The 24,517-nt window shown below is 36.8% G+C and overlaps 2 protein-coding genes across 4 annotated transcripts in view; both read left to right on the top strand.

Moving 5' to 3' along the window:
- The window catches only part of RNF138 (ring finger protein 138), a 38,297-nt gene extending 37,237 nt beyond the window's left edge, over window positions 1–1,060 (top strand). For all 3 annotated transcript variants that reach the window (XM_082354403.1, XM_082354402.1, XM_082354404.1), the window contains one exon: window positions 876–1,060. In XM_082354403.1, the coding sequence (XP_082210529.1) occupies window positions 876–944 (69 nt within the window). In that variant the 3' untranslated portion in view covers window positions 945–1,060. The remainder of the gene's footprint in view (window positions 1–875) is intronic.
- Window positions 1,061–1,201: 141 nt separating this feature from the next.
- MEP1B (meprin A subunit beta) overlaps window positions 1,202–24,517 on the top strand; it is a 95,916-nt gene continuing 72,600 nt past the window's right edge. The window contains exons 1-2 of the mRNA XM_082354285.1: window positions 1,202–4,009; window positions 4,763–4,853. The gene's annotated coding sequence lies outside the window, so the exon portion shown is untranslated. The remainder of the gene's footprint in view (window positions 4,010–4,762; window positions 4,854–24,517) is intronic.

Here is a 24,517-nt window from a genome sequence, read left to right as displayed (position 1 = left end):
GAATTTCCATTTCTTCTGCCCTCCAGTGCTAAAATTATGTCATTCTTGATATATATATTTTTTTATTTTGTGTAATTTGCGTTTTTTAGTCATACTGTATAAAGATGTATGTAATAATATTTCAAATATATGTAAAATTCAAGTGTACTCTGATAATTTTAGCAGTTTTATGGAGTAATTATAGGTTATTCTTAAATTCTCAATGTAAGAAAGGTTACTGCATCTGGAGAACTATGTGTTTGGAAAAACAAAAATTTATTTTGTGAACCACTTTTGATCTAATTGTCAGATTGTTTTACCTTGGCACAGAAGAACATGTAATTTGAGTTATTTGAGATTGTCAAATGGAGGCCTATTTTAAAGCAAATCCATGGACCATAATTGAAAGGAAATAGAATTTTTCAAGTTAAGGAGCAGTAGTATAATCAGATTGAGTGAACTGTAGTTTTTACCTTTATGTTATGATTAAGATGATGTTAATTCAACTCTCTTAATGTAATAAGTGCTTATTTTCTTTAAAATGAATATACCTTCCGACATTGGCATTCTTTTCTAGAGATGACAGAAAATTTATGATTGTGGGTTACCCTTAACTATACTACTTTCAATTAATAACTTATCATAAAGCACTGTAACTCTCAAATTTCATTCTCTGCTGATCCTCTGTTGTTTGTCAATTATTCCTAAATAATTATAACTGAATTTTTTAAATTAAAAGTTCAGGTATTTAGTGCTTATATTTTAAAGAAGTATATGGTGTAACATAAACTGTTTCAAGTATGTGTAATGTGTATCCAGATGTGTAATGTATTGGACTAAGTATTGAGTAATTGAGTATGTTTTTCCTATTGACATGTTAATGTTACTGTTTTTAGAATCTTCAGCTAGATGAGGAAACCCAATATCAAACTGCTGTTGAAGAATCTTTTCAGGTAAACATCTGAAGGCTGTAGACGTCTCTGCATCTTTGTACCTGCAAGTGCCATCTTTAAGGAGAAAACTACATGAACTCGCCGTTTCAGTAACTTGATGTGTATATTAATAAAAGTAATTCAGTCTATTGTTTTAGTTTTTAATTGAAAAATAAAGGTGGGCCATCTAAAAACTTCATTCTCTTGATAAGTTAAAAGATAAAAGTTAGGACATTATCTTTAAAAGCATTAAAAGGATTATATTTCATTAATGTAATGGTGATAAAGGGAATCCCTGTTGTACTTATCTTTTTTATATTACATATTGAGTTTTTCCTTGCTTTTGAAATTTGGTGCAGTTCCTCCCGTTGACATTATTGTACACAGGTAACACAGTACCAAATTGTGAAAGATGTGATTGATATAAACCTAACAAATCTGAGCCAGTTATTTGAGTTGCAGAATGGAGACTTGAAGTGCTAAATGAAACAATCCAAAGGAAACTTTTTAAAATACAGATTCTAGCAGAAGAATTCAACTATTATAAGAAAATTGTATTTATATGACGTTTAGTATTTTTGAAGACTAGTGAGATTTCTTTACTAATCTTGACTCTTTAAAAAGTGAAAGCTCATTTATAGATACTTCCTTTTTGCTGTTAGAAGGAAATATCAAGAGAAAAATTTATTTCTTTGGTGGGCAGTTGATAATTTCAAATCTTGTTTGTTTGGCTGACTAATTTGTAAGCCTAAAGTACAGTAAGCTGAATTACAGCTCTTTGGCCTCAGAATTTTCAATAGCAGAATTGATGATTAGCTAAGACGAAACTTTTATTAGAAACTTTCAGTTGGTGATATTACATTCTATATATATATTTAAATGAGAGGTTTGACTTCATCTCAGTTTAGAAATTCGTTCAAATCTAAAGATGTATATGCATATATACATACACTTTTGTATGTGTATATACACATATATGCATGCAGTTTGTCAGGTTATATACAGAACTTCTATTAAGATTTTAAAAATGCACAAGCAATATGGGATCGAAGTATTTATCTGATTTGATTAAAATTTTGTATGTCACCAAATTTTTAAAGTAACAGTCAAATGCTAAGTCATCTACTTGGCTACTATTACACCTTAAAAATGAGTTTACACACCTACACAATTACCTGTTTATATGGTGCTCATTTGTTATCTTAAAGGTAATGTGGGACTGTAGTAGTGAGATGGATTCTACCAGCCACTCTGTTTCATTAACATTTTAGTCAAAAACTGGGTTTGTTCTTAGTATTCATTAATGAGAATCATAAAGTAATTTGTACTAGAAGGCCCAAATCACAGAATAAAAGATAAAGAGTGGATTAGCTGACATTCCATACTAATACATTGTTGATGCTTTCTTTAAAATAAATAACTTAAAAGAACATAAAAGAAAATCTCAGAAGTAGTTTGCTGCTAATATATACATATATTGTATAAAAAGGTATATTTTGGTTTTGTTAAAATCCTTGTTGACTTTTCTACAGTGAACATTTTTTTAACTTGATTTAATAAAAATGTTAATTTTGGAAGTGGAGTTTTGTAAAAACCTTTTTCAGTCAAGCAGTAATTTATGGGTAGTAATAACAATCACCAAAAAAGCCATACATCTTAACATATGCCTTGGTTGTGTCATTCGAAAGAGTGATGTTTACTATGTGCTTGAACATTGCTCTGCGGTTACATGAGTGTAATTGTAAGAATAGCTGTTTAACGAACTCTTTTTTAAAAAGACTTTTGACCATAGGTTTTTCCAGTTTAAGCAATAACTTTAGTACTTTCTTTCAAAATTTAGGACTTCCAGTATGTCAAGTTAAACCATTCTGAGATTTGAGAACTTCTTTAAAGGAAAATTGTAGAGATCATCTTGAAATTGTGTTTTGAAGTTTGTGGGTTAGTTATATATCATTTATAGTCTGGTGTGTCTTTCATATAAGTTTTTTTCATAAGGAAAATATTGACTTTATTTGCTTTTATCTGGGAGCTCCTCAGTATGGAAATGTTTGTTTAAAACCTCCCATCCTTTTGTCAGTGGATTAGGAATAGGGATTGGCTTTACAGATACACAGTTTAAATTCATGAGACAGTCCTTGTTTTTAATATGCATATAGCTGAGTCAGGATAAGGGAGGAAACTGTATTGATGCTCTACCTAAATTTCAGAATACCACTTACAGGCGTCAACAAATTACAGTTTATGTTGTTAAACAGTCTTATTTGAGATGTATTGCTTTATTTTTCAATTAAACGTGGTTTTCTCCTACTTGTGTGTCTAATTAAAATTTTGTCGAGAGGCAGACATGATAACATTTAACTCTCATAACACCCTGGAAGACATGTAGGAGATAACCCATTATTTTGCACTTAAAAAAGTGGATAGGAGAAAGATACCAGATGGTGATCCTATATGTTGGGTTTAACTTTACAAACCTATTTTATCTTTATTTCAAATGTTAATCAACTTACAAAGCTATTTTATCGAGTGTTCACACAGCAGGATTTTCACACCATGCTAGCAACCAGACACAAAGCTAGTTAACTGGTTAACAGACATTTTTAAATGGAAAAGTTACCCTCAAATAAGGTATCAGGGTTCTAAGGATATATTGCCAAATACGTCCCATACCTGTTGCATGCTTAGCAAGTATTAATTACAATCTTCAGTGAATTATAACTTTATAGGAACCCTTTAGGGCTGCTACTCAAAGAATAAACCCTCTCTGGAGGTTGTGATATTTGTAGAAAAGGTGTGGCCCAGAATACATGTAAATACGTGTACTATAAAACGTAATAGAAATATGAATAAAGTACTCATTCCACGATACCACTTAATATGCAATATAATTTTCTAATTAGGCAGTACAGTTCTGAAAAAAGATGGGGAATGGAAATGAGTTATATCAAGAGACTAAAAGAAGATACAGAGACCTGAAAATGTGTGTTACAGCCTGCATCACCCCAACAGCGATTGTCCAATCCTGAGGCTGAGAAATGGGAGTGACTGCACTGTCGCTCACCCCGAAATGAGGAAGATAAATGTGTGTATTTTATTAGGTACTTGACTGGCAAACTTGCATTACACTATACCATGCAATTTCCTGTGTAATAAGAATTCTTTATAGATTGGTGAAGGATATACCATTGCAGAATATAAGATGAACGGGCAGGGGAGTGAATACGGAGGAGACGTTAATGAATTATAGCCATTCTAAGGAGGTTATGGAGAGGAAGAAAATACACAAGATGTGAGGGAGGAAATGGCATGTCTGTCTAAATGGGCAAAATAATGGTATATGACACTGAAATTGTGAACAATAGCCTAAATAATCAGAGCACAGATCAAGAAAAGTTGCTAGAATCCTGTAAGTCCCCTTGTTCCTACTTGCCACTACTACCAACTTTTTTTTTTTTCCTGGCCATGCCACGTAGCATGTGGGATCTTAGTTCCCCTACCAGGGATTGAACCCGTGCCCCCTGCATTGGAAGCGCAAAGTCTTAACCACTGGACCACCAGGGAAGTCCCACCACCAACTTTTAATACCACAGATTGTTTTGTCTGTTTTTATACTCTTAAAAATGGAAGCACTCAGTAAAAATTATATCTGGCTACTTTTGCTCAGTATTGTTTTGAAATATCTAGGTCAGTTTTTAGTCTATAGCTACCTACAGTAAATTGTCTCTTCTGTCCAGAACAGAAAAGCTAAAAAGTAGCTTCTAAAGCTACTTTTAAATACTTGTGTGGAAGTTAAGTGTATTGCAAGTGGTTCTTTCTCCATGTGTGTTGACACCTAGTGGTTCCATGTCTAGATAAAACCTGAAAACTGACTGGTCTTCCCCTCGTAATAACTGAGGAAAAACAGGTGAAGAGTGTAACCAAATGGTTTTCCACTGAAACCAGGTAAGAACCTGACCTTTCTAATAAACTAGGTATAAGATGTTCTGTTTTCAGGGCATTTTGTAGGAACAAGATTTTAATAAGTATGTAAGGACTATATTTTCTGGCAATATTGTGTAATGCTACCAGTAGAAACTTAAAGGGCTGCTGCAGTAGATACAGAAGAAGGGGTAAATGCATCTTTCCTAGGATACTAAAAGCATTTAAAACAACCAAGCCTAGTTTCTTGGGCTAGATAGCCTAGTTTTGATGATTCTGCAGGTTGATACATGGTTTTAGACAAATTATTTAGCCTCTCATCTATGGATTGTGAAGATTAAGCATTAATACACAAAGTGCTTGGGACAGCCTGTTACCTTTACTATTACTGTGTATTCAGTACAAACTTACCAATTATGTTTACATCTGGCAGGTCTCTTCAGTCTCTCTAAAATTTTGTCGGGAAAATCTGTAATAATTTTTTCCCCTCCTTTTAGAATATAGAACCTAAAGGGTTATTAAGTCTTCACTAGCATCAATTTTTGTAGGAACATCTGAGACATTGTCTCCAAGAAGTACAAATACTACAGACAATGAGAAATTCTAAATTAAAAGTACCTTTTAAAATAATCCTTATAAAGAATAATCAGCTGATGATCATCCTTCTGTTTAGAAGAAAACTTAACAATATTTGTAATATTAGCAAATCACTTGAATAACTTGTATATGATTACCTAGGTTATTTGGTAGTCTTTAAGACCTTTAAGTTTTAAATCGTTTTTCTGACCTTTTTGAAAAGTTCATGAATGTTTGTTTAGTATTACTCTATACCAACTTTTTATGTTTCCAGATAGAATATTAAACTCATTACATTAATAATATTTTTAGTGGAAAATAAATGTTTCAGCGAGGTTAGTGGCACTGTTTGGCATCTTTACAGATCTCTTTAATATCTGGCTTAATGGATGACAGCTGGGTTCTTATAACCATCTGCATTCAATCTGTTGTGATAGGTTGTTTTGGTTAAAGGATATGAAGGCAATCTAGTTTCACGTAGATAGTGTAGTTGGAAAAGGGAATATTAGTAACCTCAAAAAAAAAAGATATTTGTGGATATTCTTTGATAATACACCAAACTCGGCAAATGGTAATCTGCAATCTGAAACCATGTCAGACTTTTTGTGCACTGTCACAGTAAAATCCCATTTGTCTATCTTCCACTTTGAATGGATCTTTTACCCATGCATTATTTTGTAACATTGTTTAATGGTCAGTTGGAAAATGGTAGCATGAGTTATGTAGATGTTCCAAATGTTGACACATTTAAAAAATATATCAATCATATCTGTTAATATGACCATTGATTGAGAAGATCACAGCTTTTTCAAAATTCTAATTTTTGCTTAAGACCTCAGATTTTATCATTGCAACAAATAGTTGGTTGTTTCCTTGAAGTAAGTCTGAATAAACATGGTTCATCAGTTCTTTCAAGCAAAAATGGCAGTGCGATAAAAAGCAAACAGCCGATTGAGCTCAAAACTTATAGTTGCACAAGTACATTTCCTTGAGACAGTCATTGCACCTTGTAAGTGCTTTGTGCGTTATTTCCGTATCATTATACAGAATATCAAAAAGACTTGTACTTAAGGATTAAATTTTAATACAATTAAAGATTTCACCGATCAACGGGTAAAGCTGTTTTCTCCCCTCTGGCACTTGGGTGCATGATATAAATACTGGTATGTTTGGTGCCACTACCTTGATTCATGCTAAGACACCAACACTGCAAATAACATGGTAAGGTAAGTAAAAATGTCTTAGTATTTTTATGAAAATATTTTTGACCTCACAGACCCTTGGAGGTGTTCATGTTCAGAAACCATTTCCCCTTCCCCAGGGTTCATATACCACCCTTTTGGTAGAGAATATGTTTTGTTTTAGCACATTCTTTGCATTTTCTTCATGGTGTCGTGTAAAGTACAAAAGTTTTGAATTTTGATGAGGTCCATTTTATCTTTTTTTTTTTTCCTTTCATGGGACTGTGCTTTTGGTGTCTTGTCTAAGAAATCTTTGCCTAACGTCATATTTTCTATATTTTAAGTTTTATCGTTTTTTCTTTTCCATTTAAGTCGATGATCTGTTTAAGGTTAATTTGTGTATGGTATGAAGTATAGCGCTTGCATGTAGATATCCAGCACCTGGCTTGCCTTTCCCCAAAGAATTGCATTGGCACCTTTGATAACAATCTGTTGACCATAGTAAAAGGATTTATTTTAGGACTCTGAATTCTGTTCTATTCATCTATATCTGTCCTTATGCCAATACTACACTGTCTTGATAATTGTAACTTTATGGTGAGTATTGGAATCCATAAGAAAGTCCTTCAACTTTGTTCTTTGTCAAAACTGTTTTGGTTGTTATAGGTCTTTTGCATTTCCATGTAGATTTTAGGATCTACTCATCAGCTTCTGCAAAAAGTATGGTACTTTTTTTATTTATTGAGGTAAGATTGGTATATAACACCACATAAATCTCAGGTGTACAACGTTGTAAACTGATATTTGTATATGCTACAAAAGTAATCACCACCATAAGTCTAATTACCATTCATCACCATACAGTTGATCCCCTTCACCCATTTTGCCTTCCCCCACCAATCCCATTGTCTTCTGGTAAGCACCAATTTGTTCTCTGTATTGATGAGTTTTTGTTTTGTTTTGCTTGTTTTTTTTTAGATTCCATGTGTAAGTGAAAACATGTGGTATTTGTCTTTCACTTAACAAAATACCCTCAAGGTCCGTCCATGTCTTAGATGCCATGTCTTTTATGGCCAGTATTCCACTGCATATATGTAACACATCTTCTTTATCCGTTCACTTACTGATGGACACTTAGGTTGTTTCGATATCTTGGCTATAGTAAATAATGCTGAATATTATTTACTGAAATGAACATAGAAGTGCATATATCTTTTTTTTTTTTTTTGAATAAGTCATGTCACTTTAAGGAACTAGAACCTCTTAAGGAAAATAAAATATGTATTTAAATAGCTATAACACAAATGAATATAATGGTGAAACAAACTGCTAATATAATTCTGAGAAAGAGAATTTGCAGCTAGGATTGCATATATCTTTTTAATTTGTTTTCATATTCTTCAGATAAATACCCAGAAGTTGAATAGCTGGATCATATGGCAGTGTCTGTCTGTCTTTCTTCCTTCCTTCCTTCCTTTCTTTCTTTCCTTCTCTCTCTCTCCCCCCCCCCCATCCCTCTCTCTCTTTCTTTTTGGCTGCATTGGGTCTTCGTTACTGCGTGTGGGCTTTCTCTAGTTGCAGCGACTGGGGGCTACTCTTCATTGCGGTGCATGGGATTCTCATTGCGGTGGCTTCTCTTGTTGCAGAGCATGGGCTCCAGGGACGTGGGCTTCAGTACTTGTGGCACACGGGCTCAGTAGTTGTGGCTCACGGGCTCTAGAAGCACAGGTTCAGTAGTTGTGGTGCACGGGCTTAGTTGCTCCGCGGCATGTGGAATCTTCCCGGACCAGGGCTCGAACCCATGTCCCCTGCATTGACAGGCGGATTCTTAACCATTGCGCCACCAGGGAAGTCTGGCAGTGCTATTCTTAACCTTTTGAGGAACCTCCATAATGTCTTCCAGATTGGCTGCACCAATTTAACATTCCCACCAACAGTGAACAAGTATTTCCTTTTCTCCACATCCTCTCCAACACTTGTTATTTCTTGTCTTTTTGATCAAAGCCATTCTAACAGTTTTGAGGTGATAATTCATATGTCTTTTTATTTTCATTTCCCTGATAGTGATGTTGAGCATCTTTTAATGTGCCCCTTGGCCGTCTGGATGTCTTCTTTGAAAAAATATATATTCAGATCCTCTGCCTGTTTTTTTTTTTTTTTTTTAAAACATCTTCATTGGAGTATAATTGCTTTACAACGGTGTGTTAGTTTCTGCTTTATAACAAAGTGAATCAGTTATACATATACATATAGCTCCATGTCTCTTCCCTCTTGCATCTCCCTCCCTCGCACCCTCCCTATCCCACCCCTCTAGGTGGTCACAAAGCACCGAGCTGATCTCCCTGTGCTATGCGGCTGCTTCCCACTAGCTATCGGTTTTACATTTGGTAGTGTATGTATGTCCATGCCACTCTCTCACATTGTGCCAGCTTACTCTTCCCCCTCCCCGTATCCTCAAGTCCATTCTCTAGTAGATCTCGTCTTTATTCCCGTCTTGCCCCTAGGTTCTTCATGACCATTTTTTTTTTGTTGTTTTTTAGATGCCATATGTATGTGTTAGCATACAGTATTTGTTTTTCTCTTTCTGACTTCCTTCACTCTATGACAGGCACTAGGTCCATCCACCTCACTACAAATAACTCAATTTCATTTCTTTTTATGGCTGAGTAATATTCCATTGTATATATGTGCCACATCTTTATCCATTCATCTGTTGATGGACACTTAGGTTGCTTCCATGTCCTGGCTATTGTAAATAGAGCTGCAATGAACATTTTGGTACATGACTGTTTTTGAATTATGGTTTTCTCAGGGTATATGCCCAGTAGTGGGATTGCTGGGTTCTATGGTAGTTCTATTTTTAGCTTTTTAAGGAACCTCCATACTGTTCTCCATAGTGGCTGTATCAATTTACATTCCCACCAACAGTGCAAGAGGGTTCCCTTTTCTCCACACCTTCTCCAGCATTTATTGTTTGTAGATTTTTTGATGAAGGCCATTCTGACCAGTGTGAGATGATATCTCATTGTAGTTTTGATTTGCATTGCTCTAATGATTAATGATGTTGAGAATTCTTTCGTGTGTTTGTTGGCAATCTGTTTATCTTCTTTGGAGAAGTGTCTATTTAAGTCTTCTGCCCATTTTTGGATTGGGTTGTTTGTTTTTTTGATATTGAGCTGCATGAGCTGCTTGTAAATTTTGGAGATTAATCCTTTGTCAGTTGCTTCATTTGCAAATGTTTTCTCCCATTCTGAGGGTTGTCTTTTCGTATTCTTTATGGTTTTGTTTGCTGTGCAAAAGCTTTTAAGTTTCATTAGGTCCCATTTGTTTATTTTTGTTTTTATTTCCATTTCTCTAGGAGGTGGGTCAAAAAGGATTTGCTGTGATTTATGTCATAGAGTGTTCTGCCTATGTTTCCCTCTAAGACTTTTATAGTGTCTGGCCTTACATTTTGCTCTTTAATCCATTTTGAGTTTATTTTTGTGTATGGTGTTAGGAAGTTTTCTAATTTCATTCTTTTACATGTAGCTGTGCAGTTTTCCCAGCACCACTTATTGAAGAGGATGTCTTTTCTCCATTGTATATTCTTCCCTCCTTTATCAAAGATAACGTGACCATATGTGCGTGTGTTTATCTCTGCACTTTCTTCTTGTTCCATTGATCTATATTTCTGTTTTTGTGCCAGTAGCATGCTGTCTTGATTACTGTAGCTTTGTAGTATAGTCTGAAGTCAGGGAGCCTGATTCCTCCAGCTCCGTTTTTCTTTCTCAGCATTGCTTTGGCTATTCGGGGTCTTTTGTGTTTCCATATAAATTGTGAAATTTTTTGTTCTAGTTCTGTGAAAAATGCCATTGGTAGTTTGATAGGGATTGCATTGCATCTTTAGATTGCTTTGGGTAGTATAGTCATTTTCACAATGTTGATTCTTCCAATCCAAGAACATGGTATATCTCTCCATCTGTTTGTACCATCTTTAATTTCTTTCATCAGTATCTTATAATTTTTTGCATACAGGTCTTTTGTCTCCTTAGGTAGGTTTATTCCTAGATATTTTATTCTTTTTGTTGCAATGGTAAATGGGAGTATTTTCTTAATTTCACTTTCAGATTTTTCATCATTACTGTATAGGAATGCAAGAGATTTCTGTGCATTAATTTTGTATCCCGCTGCTCTACCAGATTCATTCATTAGCTCTAGTAGTTTTCTGGTAGCATCTTTAGGATTCTCTATGTATAGTATCATGTCATCTGCAAACAGTGACAGCTTTAATTCTTCTTTTCTGATTTGGATTCGTTTTATTTCTTTTTCTTCACTGATTGCTGTGGCTAAAACTTCCAAAACTATGTTGAATAATAGTGGTGAGAGTGGACAACCTTGTCTTGTTCCTGATCTTAGTGGAAATGGTTTCAGTTTTTCACCATTGAGGACTATGTTGGCTGTGGGTTTGTCATATATGGTCTTTGTTATGTCGAGGTGAGTTCCCTCTATGCCTACTTTCTGGAGGGTTTTTATCATAAATGGGTGTTGAATTTTGTCAAAAGCTTTCTCTGCATCTATTGAGATGATCATATGGTTTTTCTCCTTCAGTTTATTAATATGATGTATCACATTGATTGATTTGCATATATTGAAGAATCCTTGCATTGCTGGGATAAACCCCACTTGATCATGCTGTATGATCCTTTTAATGTGCTGTTGGATTCTGTTTGCTAGTATTTTGTTGAGGATTTTTGCATCTATGTTCATCAGTGATATTGGCTTGTAGTTTTCTTTCTTTGTGACATCTTTGTCTAGTTTTGGTATCAGGGTGATGGTGGCCTCGTAGAATGAGTTTGGGAGTGTCCCTCCCTCTGCTATATTTTGGAAGAGTTTGAGAAGGATAGGTGTTAGCTCTTCTCTAAATGTTTGCTAGAATTCGCCTGTGAAGCCATCTGGTCCTGGGCTTTTGTTTGTTGGAAGATTTTTAATCACAGTTTCAATTTCAGTGCTTGTGATTGGTCTGTTCATATTTTCTATTTCTTCCTGGTTCAGTCTCAGCAGGTTGTGCATTTCTAAGAATTTGTCCATTTCTTCCGAGTTGTCCATTTTATTGGCATATAGTTGCTTGTAGTAATCTCTCATGATCCTTTGTATTTCTGCAGTGTCAGTTGTTACTCCTCTTTTTTCATTTCTAATTCTATTGATTTGAGTCTTCTCACTTTTTTTCTTGATGAATCTGGCTAATGGCTTATCAATTTTGTTTATCTTCTCAAAGAACCAGCTTTTAGTTTTATTGATCTTTGCTATTGTTTCCTTCATTTCTTTTTCATTTATTTCTGATCTGATCTTAATGATTTCTTTCCTTATGCTAACTTTGGGGCTTTTTTGTTCTTCTTTCTCTAATTGCTTTAGGTGTAAGGTTAGGTTGTTTGTTTGAGATGTTTCTTGTTTCTTGAGGTAGGATTGTATTGCTATAAACTTGCCTCTTAGAACTGCTTTTGCTGCATCCCATAGGTTTTGGGTTGTCGTGTTTTCATTGTCATTTGTGTGTAGGTATTTTTTGATTTCCTCTTTGATTTCTTCAGTGATCTCTTGGTTACTAAGTAGTGTATTGTTTAGCCTCCATGTGTATGTATTTTTTACAGAATTTTTCCTGTAATTGATATCTAGTCTTGTAGCGTTGTGGTAGGAAAAGATACTTGATACAATTTCAATTTTCTTAAATTTACCAAGGCTTGATTTGTGACCCAAGATATGATCTATCCTGGAGAATGTTCCATGAGCACTTGAGAAGAAAGTGTATTCTGTTGTTTTTGGATGGAATGTTCTATAAATATCAATTAAGTCCATCTTGTTTAATGTATCATTTAAAGCTTGTGTTTCCTTATTTAATTTCATTTTGGATGATCTGTCCATTGGTGAAAGTGGGGTGTTAAAGTCCGCTACTATGATTGTGTTACTGTCGATTTCCCCTATTATGGCTGTTAGTATTTGCCATATGTATTGAGGTGCTCCTATGTTGAGTGCATAAATATTTACAATTGTTATATCTTCTTCTTGGACTGATCCCTTGATCATTATGTACTGTCCTTCTTTGTCTCTTATAATAGTCTTTGTTTTAAAGTCTATTTTGTCTGATATGAGAATTGCTACTCCAGCTTTCTTTTTTTTTTTATTTAATTTATTTTTATTTTTATTTTTGGCTGCGTTGGGTCTTTGTTGCTGTGTGCGGGCTTTCTCTAGTTGTGGCGAGCGGGGGCTACTCTTTATTGCAGTGCGCGGGCTTCTGATTGCGGTGGCTTCTCTTGCTGCAGGGCACGGTCTCTAGGCGCACAGGTGGGCTCCAGAGCGCAGGCTCAGTAGTTGTGGCTCACTGGCTTAGTTGCTCCATGGCATTTGGGATCTTCCTGGACCAGGGCTCGAACCCATGTCCCCTGCATTGCCAGGCGGATTCTTAACCACTGTGCCACCTCCAGCTTTCTTTTGATTTCCATTTGCATGAAATATCTTTTTCCATCCCCTCACTTTCAGTCTGTATGTGTCCCTAGGTCTGAAGTGGGTCTCTTGTAGACAGCATATATACGGGTCTTGTTTTTGTATCCATTCAGCCAGTCTATGTCTTTTGGTTGCAGCATTTAATCCATTTATATTTAAGGTAATTATGGGTATGCATGTTCCTATTACCATTTTCTTAATTGTTTTGGGTTTGTTATTGTAGGTCTTCTCCTTCTCTTGTGTTTCCTGCTTAGAGAAGTTCCTTTAGCATTTGTTATAAAGCTGGTTTGGTGGTGCTGAATTCTCTTAGCTTTTGCTTGTCTGTAAAGGTTTTAATTTCTCCATCAAATCTGAATGAGATCCTTGCTGGGTAGAGTAATATTGGTTGTAGGTTTTTCCCCTTCATCACTTTAAATATGTCCTGCCACTCCCTTCTGGCTTGCAGAGTTTCTGCTGAAAGATCAGCTGTTAACCTTATGGGGATTCCCTTGTGTGTTATTTGTTGTTTTTCCCTTGCTGCTTTTAATATTTTTTCTTTGTATTTAATTTTTGATAGTTTGATTAATCTGTGTCTTGGTGTGTTTCTTCTTGGATATATCCTGTATGGGACTCTCTGCACTTCCTGGACTTGATTGACATTTCCTTACCCATATTAGGGAAGTTTTCAACTATAATCTCTTAAAATATTTTCTTAGTCCCTTTCTTTTTCTCTTCTTCTTCTGGGACCCCTATAATTCGAATGTTGGTGCATTGAATGTTGTCCCAGAGGTCTCTGAGACTGTCCTCAATTCTTTTCATTCTTTTTTCTTTATTGTGCTCTGCAGTAGTTATTTCCACTATTTTATCTTCTAGGTCACTTATCCGTTCTTCTGCCTCAGTTATTCTGCTATGGATCCCTTCTAGAGAATTTTTTATTTCATTTATTGTGTTTGTTTGCTCACTGTTTGTTTGCTCTGTAGTTCTTCTAGGTCCTTGTTAAACATTTCTTGTATTGTCTCCATTCTATTTCCAAGATTTTGGATCATCTTTACAATCATTATTGTGAATTCTTTTTCAGGTAGACTGCCTATTTCCTCTTCATTTGTTTGGTCTGGTGGGATTTTACCTTGCTCCTTCATCGGCTGTGTGTTTCTCTGTCTTCTCATTTTGCTTAGCTTACTGTGTTTGGTGTCTCCTTTTCGCAGGCTGCAGGTTCGTAGTTCCCGTTGTTTTTGGTGTCTGCCCCCGGTGGCTAATATTTGTTCAGTGGGTTGTGTGGACTTCCTGGTGGAGGAGACTAGTGCCTGTGTTCTAGTGGATGAGGCTGGATCTTGTCTTTCTGATGGGCTCGTCCACGTTTGGTGGTGTATTTTGGGGTGTCTGTGGCCTTATTATGATTTTAGGCAGCCTCTCTGCTAATGGATGGGGCTGTGTTCCTGTCTTGCTAGTTGTTTGGCATAGGGTGTCCAGCACTGTAGCTTGCTGGTCGTTGAGTGGAGCTGGGTCTTGGCATTGAGATGGAGATCTCTGGGAGAGTTTTGCCGTTTGATATTACGTGGAGCTGGGAGGTCTGTTGTGGACCAATGTCCTGAACTTGGCTTTCCCACCTCAGAGGCACAGCCCTGACACCTGGCTGGAGCACCAAGAGTCTGTCATCACACGGCTCAGAATAAAAGGGAGGGGAAAAAAAGAAAGAAAGAAAGAAGAAGATAAAATAAAATAAAGTTATTAAAATAAAAAATAATTATTAAAAAAAATTTTTTAAGTAATAAAAGAAAAAAAGAAAGAAAGAAGAGAACAACCAAACCAAAAAACAAATCCACCAATGATAACAAGCACTAAAAACTATACAAAACAAAACAAAGCAAAAGGGACAGACAGAACCCTAGGACAAATGGTAAAAGCAAAGCTATACATACAAAAATCACACACAGAAGCATACACATACACACAAAAAGAGAAAAAGGGAAAAGATATTTATATATCGTTTCTCCCAAAGTCCACCTCCTCAGTTTGGGATGATTCGTTGTTTATTTAGGTATTCCACAGATGCAGGAAAAATCAAGTTGATTGTGGAGATTTAATCTGCTGCTCCTGAGGCTGCTGGGAGGGATTTCCCTTTCTCTTCTCTGTTTGCACAGCTCCTGGGGTTCAGCTTTGGATTTGGCCCCGCCTGTGTGTACGTTGCCTGAGGGCGTCTGTTCTTCGCTGACAGGACGGGGTTAAAGGAGCAGCTGATTCGGGGCCTCTGGCTCACTCAGGCTCGGGGGAAGGAGGGGTACGGAGTGCGGGTCGAGCCTGCAGTGGCAGAAGCCAGCATGACGTTGCAACAGCCTGAGGCGCGCCGTGTGTTCTCCCAGGGAAGTTGTCCCTGGATCTCGGGACTCTGGCAGTGGCGGGCTGCACAGGCTCCCGGGAGGGGCGGTGTGGATAGTGACCTGTGCTCGCACACAGGCTTCTTGGTGGCTGCAGCAACAGCCTTAGCGTTTCATACCCGTCTCTGGGGTCTGTGCTGATAGCCACGGCTCACACCCCTCTCTGGAGCTCCTTTAAGGGCCCTCTTAATCCCCTCTCCTCTCGCACCAGGAAACAAAGAGGCAAGAAAAAGTCTCCTGTCTCTTTGGCAGCTCCAGACTTTTTCCCGGACTCCCTCCTGGCTAGCTGTGGCGCACTAGCCCCCTTCAGGCTGTGTTCATGCAGCCAACCCCAGTCCTCTCCCTGGGATCCGACCTCCGACGCCCGAGCCTCAGCTCCCAGCCCCGACCCGTCCTGGCGGGTGAGCAGACAAGCCTCTCGGGCTGTTGAGAGCTGGTCGGCACCAATCCTCTGTGTGGGAATCTCTCCGCTTTGCCCTCCACACCCCTGTTGCTGCGCTCTCCTCTGTGGCTCCGAAGCTTCCTCCCTCTGCCACCCGCAGTCTCCGCCCACGAAGGGGCTTCCTAGTGTGTGGAAACCTTTCCTCCTTCACAGCTCCCTCCCACTGGTGCAGGTCCTGTCCCTATTCTTTTGTCTCTGTTTTTTCTTTTGCCCTACCCAGGTACGTGGGGAGTTTCTTGCCTTTTGGGAGGTCTGAGGTCTTCTGCCAGCATTCAATAGCTGTTCTGTAGGAGTTGTTCCACGTGTAGATGTATTTCTGATGTATTTGTGGGGAGGAAGGTGATCTCCACGTCTTACTCCTCTACCATCTTGAAGCTCCTCCTCTCCTCTGCCTGTTTTTTAAATGCTTGTTTTGTTGTTGTTGAGTTGTGTAAATTCTTTGTATATTTTGGATATTAACCTCTTACCAGATATATGATTTGTTAATATCTTCTCCCATTCCATAGGTTACCTTTTCATTTTGTTGATAGTTTCCTTTGCTGTGCAGAAGCTTTTTAGTTTGATGTAGTCTTATTTATTTTGCTTGTTTCTTTTGCCTTTGGAGTCAGATCTAAAAAAAAACATTGCTAAGACTGATGCCAAGGAGGTTACTGCCTATGTTTCTTTTAGGAATTTTATGATTTCAGGTCTTACATTCAAGTCTTTAATCCACTTTGTGTTAATTTTTGTGTAAGATAATGGTCTAGTTTCATTCTTTTGCATGTGGCTGCCCAGTTTTTCAACACAATTTATTAAAGAGACTGTCCTTTTCCCCATTGTATGTTCTTGGCTCCTTTGTCATAAATCAATTGCCCATATATGTGTGGGTTTATTTCTGGACTCTCTATTCTGTTCCATTGATCAGTGTGTCTGTTTTTATACCAATCCCATACTGTTTTGATTACTATAGCTTTGTAGTATAGTTTGAAATCAGGGATCCCAATACCTCCAGCTCTGTTCTACTTTCTCAAGATTGCTTTGGCTATTCAGGGTCTTTGTGGTTCCATACAAATTTTAGAATTTGTTCTATTTCTGTTAAAAATGTCACTAGAATTTTGATAAGAATTGCATTGAATCTGTAGATTGCCTTAGGTAGTATGGACACTTTAACAATATTCATCCGATCCATGAGCACGGAATATCTTTTCATTTATTTCTGTCTTCTTGAATTTCTTTAATCTTGTCTTACACTTTTTTTGGTGGTGGGCATGCCACACGGCATGGCTTGGCATGGGGGATCTTAGTTCCCTGACCAGGGATTGAACCCACCCTCCTTGCAGTGGAAGCATGGAATCTTAACCACTGGACTGCCAGGGAAGTTCTGTCTTACAGTTTTCAATGTGCAGATCTTTTACTTCCTTGGTTAAATACCTAAGTATTTTATTCTTTTTGATACAATTGTAAATGGGATTGTTTTTTAATTTCTCTCTCTGATAGTTTGTTACAAATATGTAGAAACACCCCATATTTCTACATATTAATTTTGTATCCTGCAACTTTACTGAATTTGTATATTTCTAACAGTTTTTTGGTAGAGTTTTTAGGGTTTTCTGTATATAGTAGCGTGTCATCTGCAAATAGTGACAGTTTTACTTCTTTCTTTACAATTTGATTGCCTTTTCTTTTTCTTGCTTAATTGCTGTTCTAGAACTTCCAATACTATGTTGGGTTTTTTTTGGCCATGCTGCATGGCTTGTGGGATCTTATTCCCCGATCAGGGATTGAACCCACGCCCTCGACAGTGAAAGCGCGAATCCTAACCACAGGACTGCCAGGCCTCCAATACTATGTTGAATACAAGTGGCAAGAGTGGGCATCCTTGTCTTGTTCCTAATCTTTATAATATTATTTTTACCCTTCAAAAATGTGGTACATTCTTAAATGTAGAAACTCCCTTTAAAAACAATCTCATATAATGTATTTAATGAACCCATAATGAATGTAGTATGGTGTAAAAAAAATTTTTGTCATAGCATATAATCCTGAATATAAGAAAACACTAGTTTTCTAAACATTTACATGGTTGGATTATATTAACAAAAATATTCATAGAAAATACTATTGGAGAACTGACACACTTTCCACCTATGGTTGCTTATTGCTCACCTAGGATAAAAGCAAGATATTGTACTGTTTCCTAACATAAATTTATTCCTTAAAAAAAAATGCTAACAAACATCCTACAAAGATAGCATCCTTAAGCATCAATGTATGCAGTTTCTTTTAAAAACTTTATAGTTAAAGTAGAAGTCTTTCTCTTGGTTATTCATCCATAAGTCTATCAATCTTCTATCTACCTACCTGTTTGTTGTGGGAAACTTCATTTTTGTGTGCTAGCTGGAGGTTTTTAATATTTACTTCAAAAAGGTGCTTTAAAGATTCTGCAGAAAAGAAAGTATTTTATACTACATTAGGCAGGTTGAAGCTCCCAAGAAATCGATTTTTTGTTTTTATGTGTTGCATAATGTTTTGATTTGAAAACGTAATACTTTTTACAACATTTGAACATTGTTGTGTTAATCAATATTCAAATGCTTTTTAAAATAGCTCACTTTAGTACATTCCTTCTTGGTAAATAAAGACTTCCTGAAGATTTACAAGTTAATTCACTTGGTGGGATGAGCATCTGAGTGAACCTGCCCCCTACCAATCTTGTGGTATTCATTTGCACCAGTACAGTTTTGAATTTTGCATTTTTTAATCAAATCTATTTTCTTGCCTGGTTCCTCATATTTTTTCTTATTTTTAATATCACTAAATAATTATATCCCATTTGTGCCTATTTTAAAAAATATGTGTATACATCTTGCATTAATTTGACTGTGATTTATTTTAAATCTATAGTCCATTCAGTTCTGTTTTTGACTAATCATGTACTCATTCATTTACCTTTTTTAGTGTTCACCCCAAAGATTAAGATATTCATCCCCTTCCCCCAAATACTAAATAAATTAATGATAATTTAGTTTAAAGGAAAACTTGATTAACTTTATGTGCTCAATAACTATCTCTTCTATTTTTGTTTCCTCTTCAATGAATGACCTTGCCTTGGCTTATAACCCAGTGAACTTCACAGGGATCTACCATCTCCCTCTAAAGGATTTACCTTTAGACCCTGGGGTGTGCTTTAGAAAATCTTTCTCATGATCCCTTTAAATGGAGGAAGCCAGTCCAATAGTGAATGAAATACCTAGAAGCCTAAACTCTTTTGAGAAAGGTTTAATTTTATATTTCCTATGTCTCCTTGAGAGCAGCTGGGTGCCCAGGAAGGAATTTTGTCAAACTGGGGAGATGTTTGAAGGCAGTATTAGTCATTGGTCCATGTAGTTCATAGTGTTTCTGTTTTACAGAGGCTCAGAGAATTTGGATGAATTGCTCGTGGTCACAATAGCCAGTGAGCAGAGAAGCAGAAGGTAAACATAGTATTTTACTCCTGATCCTATGACAATTCTATTTTACTCAATTGTAGAACTGTGAATTTCCCTTCAAAATCTACCAATTCCCTATGTTCTTTTGCTAGTTGCCCCTTTTCTTCATATGCCTTCTCAATTTGAGCTATACAAAATTTCAGGCATGGGTAGTATACTGAGATTCATAACGTTGTCTCTAAGAGGTTAAGGGGAATTCCCTGGCAGTCCAGTGGTTAGGACTCTGCGCTTCCACTGAGGGGAGCATGGGTTCAATCCCTGGGTGGGGAACTAGGATCCCACAAGCCGCCCAATGGAGAAATTTGAAAAACAATGAAAAGTATCTAAGATAGAATGCACCCATAAACCTACCATCTAAGGTAATTATTAAAATTTTGGTGTAAGTCAGAATGTTTTATATGTATAACTTTATGTAATTCTCATCAAGATGGGTATGTTTTATAGTCTGAGTTTTTATTTAACTCTATCAGACATCTTCCAATGTCAAAGATTCTATGATATTTAAAATATTTTAATATAGTCCAGTGTATAAATATACAATTAATCTATTTTGCATGTTTAGATTGCTTTCAATTTCTTAAAATATATGTCTGTGATGATACTGTATTTAATCTTGTCCTTCTTTTCAACCTTGGAATCAATCTGGAAGCCAAGCAACTAAACTTGTTAAAACTGTGTCTAAGTAAATAATAAACAAGCTCTGATTGAAGTGATATGGACTTCTCCTAAAGTAATGTAAATTTAAATTCATGGAAACTTTGACTTGCAGGGTGATAGAGCTTTTAATCTCTGTCATTCAGCCTTGGGTTTGAAACTAAGTCCCATCATATATTAACTGTCACCTTGGGTGAGTCATTAATCTGTATAATACAATCTCAGTTTCCTATCCATGAAGTAGCAATGGCCTACCTCACAGAGTCATTGTGAAGATTAAGACAGTGCTTGATATGTAGTGAGCACTCTGTTTAAGCCATTTTTAATCTACTTTTTTTCCTTTCTCCTGAAAAGTTGAAAAGGCAAGTCTCACTACTTCAGCTTTTGTAAATACATTACCTGTTATTCATTTTTGTGGCATAGTTACAAAAGTATCTAAAAACAAAATAAAATACAGGTTAAAATGTACCCTGTGTACATGGCAAAAACCACGTGTTTCTAAATGGTTAAGGATGTGTGGATCCATAGTGGGAAGAATTGCCTTATAAAGGACAGTAACTGGGACAACTGGTGAAATTTGAATACTGACCATATATTAGGTAATATTATGACATTTTAAAATTTCCTGAATTTGTAGTTATATTGTGGATATGTATGTATAGTTTTATAAGAAACTGCCAAACTGTTTTCTAGATTGGTCTATACCTTTTTACCAGCAATGTGTGAGGGATTCAGTTTCTACACATCCTCACCAGCATTTGGTATTTTGAATATTTTTTTTATTTTAGCCATTCAGATAGGTATATGATGATATCTCATTGTGTTTTTTTTTGTTTATTTATTTGGTTGCATCTGGTCTTAGTTGTGGCACGTGGGATCTTTTGTTGTGGTGCACAGACGCCTCAGTAGTTGCAGTGTGCGGGCTCCAGAGCACACAGGCTTCAGTAGTTGTGGCACATGGGCTTTCTAGTTGTGGTGCGTGGGGTCTCTAGTTGTGGTGCGCAGGTTTTCTCTCTAGTTGCAGTGCATGGGCTTCTCTAGTTGTGGTGCACAGGCTCAGTAGTTGCAGCGCACGGGCTCCAGAGAGCACGGGCTCTCTAGTTGTGGTGTGCGGGCTTTCTCTCTAGTTGTGGTGCACGAGCTTCTCTCTCGTTGTGGCATGCAGTCTCTCTAGTTGTGGCACACAGGCTCTCTAGTTGTGGTGTGCAGGCTTAGTTGCCCTGCGGCATGTGGGATCTTAGTTCCCTGACCAAGGATCAAACCCATGTCCTCTGCATTAGAAGGTAGATTCTTAACCACTGGACCACCAGGGAAGTCCCTCATTGTGGTTTTTTTTTTGTTTTTTTTTGTTTTTTTGGCTACGTTGGGTCTTCGTTGCTGTGCACAGGCTTTCTCTAGTTGTGCCGAGCGGGGGCTACTCTTTGTTGCAGTGCACGGGCTTCTCATTGCGGTGGCTTCTGTTGCTGCAGAGCAGGGGCTCTAGGCATGCGGGCTTCAGTAGTTGTGGCATGCGGGATCAGTAATTGTGGCTTGTGAGCTCTAGAAGCGCAGGCTCAGTAGTTGTGGCACCCGGGCTTAGTTGCTCCGTGGCATGTGGGATCTTCCCGGACCAGGGCTCGAACCCATGTCTCCTGCATTGGCAGGTGGATTCTTAACCACTGCGCCACCAGGGAAGCCCCCTCATTGTGGTTTTAATTCATATTTTCCTAATGGCTAATGATGTTGCATCTTTTAATGTGTTTAATTGCCAGCTGTATATCCTCTTTAGTGAAACATCTATTCATATTTTTTGCCCATTTTCTAATTGGATTATTTGTTTCTCTGCTATTGAGTTTAGAGAATTCTTTATATATTCTAGATCCAAGTCTTTTGTCAGATATATGGTTTGCAGATATTTTCTCCCAGTGTTGGCTTCTCTTTCTTTCTTCTTAAAAAGGTCTAAAGTTTTAAATTTTGATGAAATTCAATTTATTGATTATTTTTCTTTTATGAATTATACTTTTAGTGTTTTGTGTAAGAACTCTTCACTTAGCCCTATGTCCCACAGACTTTTTCCTATGATTTCTTCTAAAAGTTTTATAATTTTATGTTTTACCTTTAAACCTATAATCCATTAATTTTTATGTAAAGTTATGAGGTTTAGGCTGAGGTTCCTTCTATTTATTTATTATTTTGTTTATGGTTGTCCAATTGCTTTAGCACCATTTGTTGAAAAGACTTTCCATCCTGCATCGAATTTGCTTTTGCATCTTTTCTGAAAAAAAATCACTTGAGTGTACTTGTGGGTCTCTTTTGGGGTTCTCTGTTCTGTTCCATTGGTCTGTGTTTATCCCTCCACCAATATGTAAAGTGGATATGTAAGAGTATGTCTTTTTTCTTAAGAGATACATCAGAACTATTTGGTCATGATACCTGCAATTTGTTCTTAAATGGTTAAGGTGAAAGGAAAGACACACAGATAAACAAATGTGACAAAATATTAACACCTAAAGACAATAGAAAAGGGTATATGAGAACTTACTGTAAATAGTCTCGTAAATTTTCTGTAAGTTTGAATTTTATTCAAAATAAACCAAAAACTGTGTGGTTTTTTTTTAAAACAAAGCATTTTTAACAGGGGCAAAAAGTGACTAATTTGTGACTTGCCTTTTGAAATTTAAAACTGTGTCTTCAAGTTGACAAGCTACAGAACTCCAGCAGTTTATGGAGAAGATTAAGCTGAGCAGAGATGATGATTTAGAAGGAAATAGTGGTTAAGTCTGTGATTCTAGTCCTATGGAGCTGAGAGGAGCACTTTCTGAGGTAGTAAGCTTTTCCAGAATGTTTTCAGACTGTGGCATGATTCTTTCCCATTGAAGTTATCTCCATGAAATAGCTCCATCATTCCATACTCTAGTCTGATCAAAAATAAATAACAAAATTATGGCCTCTGCTTTTGAATACGTGAAATAAGACATTCTTGCAATATCAGGAGTTTTAAAAATTTCATTTCAGTTTAAACTTAGTCATTTTCTTTGATCATTCCTCATGGCCTGGTTTTAGGGTCTTCATTGTCTGGTCCTGGTTCAATTTTGTTAATGCTCTAAATTGTTGGTTCCTTGATCACCATACAGTGCTTTAAATTTTCTTCTGATCAGTGCAGGGTAATTTGTTACTATTATGTACATTGTTTTAGAAGCCACATTTTTATCAAAATTGCTCAAGTGTACATGAGCACTGATGGCAATCTATGTCAATTATAACCTCTAAAATATTTTTTATAATTTAGGACCTTACATTTACGACTACTGAATTTATCTTTTTTAGTTTTGGCCCCTGTTGCCACTTATATGTTTTGAATTTTGATTTTGGCATTTTACATATTAGCTATCACTCCAAGATTTATTTGCAAATTTGGTAAGCAAGATCTTGACCTTATTGTACAGGACCAAGGCCAACTCAGGAGCAAGCCACTAAAGACTGCTTTAGACAGGCTCCATCTACTAAACAATAATCTTTGAGTACAGTTATTAAACTACTTATAAATATGCCTAAATATCCTAGTCTCTTGCCCTTGCATATTGATCATGAGACTAACAATTCTTAATCTACCGGTCTATTAAATGCGTTAAAATAAGAAATGTTTTTAGTTCAATTTGACTTACTGAATATGCAGTGGGTCCTTTAATTACTATTTTCTAATTACTTACAAGTCAGCTATTCTAGAATTTTGTCAAGTAACATGATTCTCACTGATAATGTCTAGAGTACCCTTTCTCTGTCCTTGGAAAATTAGTTCTATTAGGGATGCTTAAGGGGGGACTATATGTGAGATGTTGTATTGTCTTCACTGGCGAAAGGTGTGGTTATTTCAATATAGTTAGAAGTTTTTGTTTCTTCCATTAGTTATTTAGGCCATGGGTTTTGGGGACGGCATTCTGGTTCTGAAGAAGTATTTCTTTTTTTTTAAAAATTAATTAATTTATTTTATTTATTTATTTTTGGCTGTGTTGGGTCTTCGTTTCTGTGCGAGGGCTTTCTCTAGTTGTGGCAAGCGGGGGCCACTCTTCATCGTGGTGCGCAGGCCTCTCACTATCGCGGCCTCTGTTGTTGCGGAGCGCAGGCTCCAGACGCGCAGGCTCAGCAGTTGTGGCTCACGGGCCTAGTTGCTCCGCGGCATGTGGGATCTTCCCAGAACAGGGCTCGAACCCGTGTCCCCTGCATTGGCAGGCAGATTCTCAACCACTGTGCCACCAGGGAAGCCTAGAAGAAGTATTTCTTGCACCAAAAATCAGGAACAGGTTGATCTAGATAGAGGTCTATGATATCATGAGTATGAGGTTCTTTAGTGCAAACATGTCTAAATTGAAGTGAAAATTCTGTTTTCAGGCTTGTTTCTTTCTTATTCCTGATAAATAACCCTGATGCTTATTATGTGATGTGGGCCAAAAGGATGGTAAGGAGGCAAGTTGATCTGAGGTTTGTGAAAATTATAATACAGGAAAGGGCATATTAATTTTATAACAGACTTTGAGTTGGGTTTGAGACATTACATCATTTA

This window comes from Balaenoptera borealis, assembly GCF_965194805.1.
Source record: "Balaenoptera borealis genome assembly, chromosome: 14".
Classification (NCBI taxonomy): Eukaryota; Metazoa; Chordata; class Mammalia; order Artiodactyla; family Balaenopteridae; genus Balaenoptera; species Balaenoptera borealis.
Note: the sequence above shows the minus strand (reverse complement) of the source record. Positions and strands in the feature narration are given on the sequence as shown.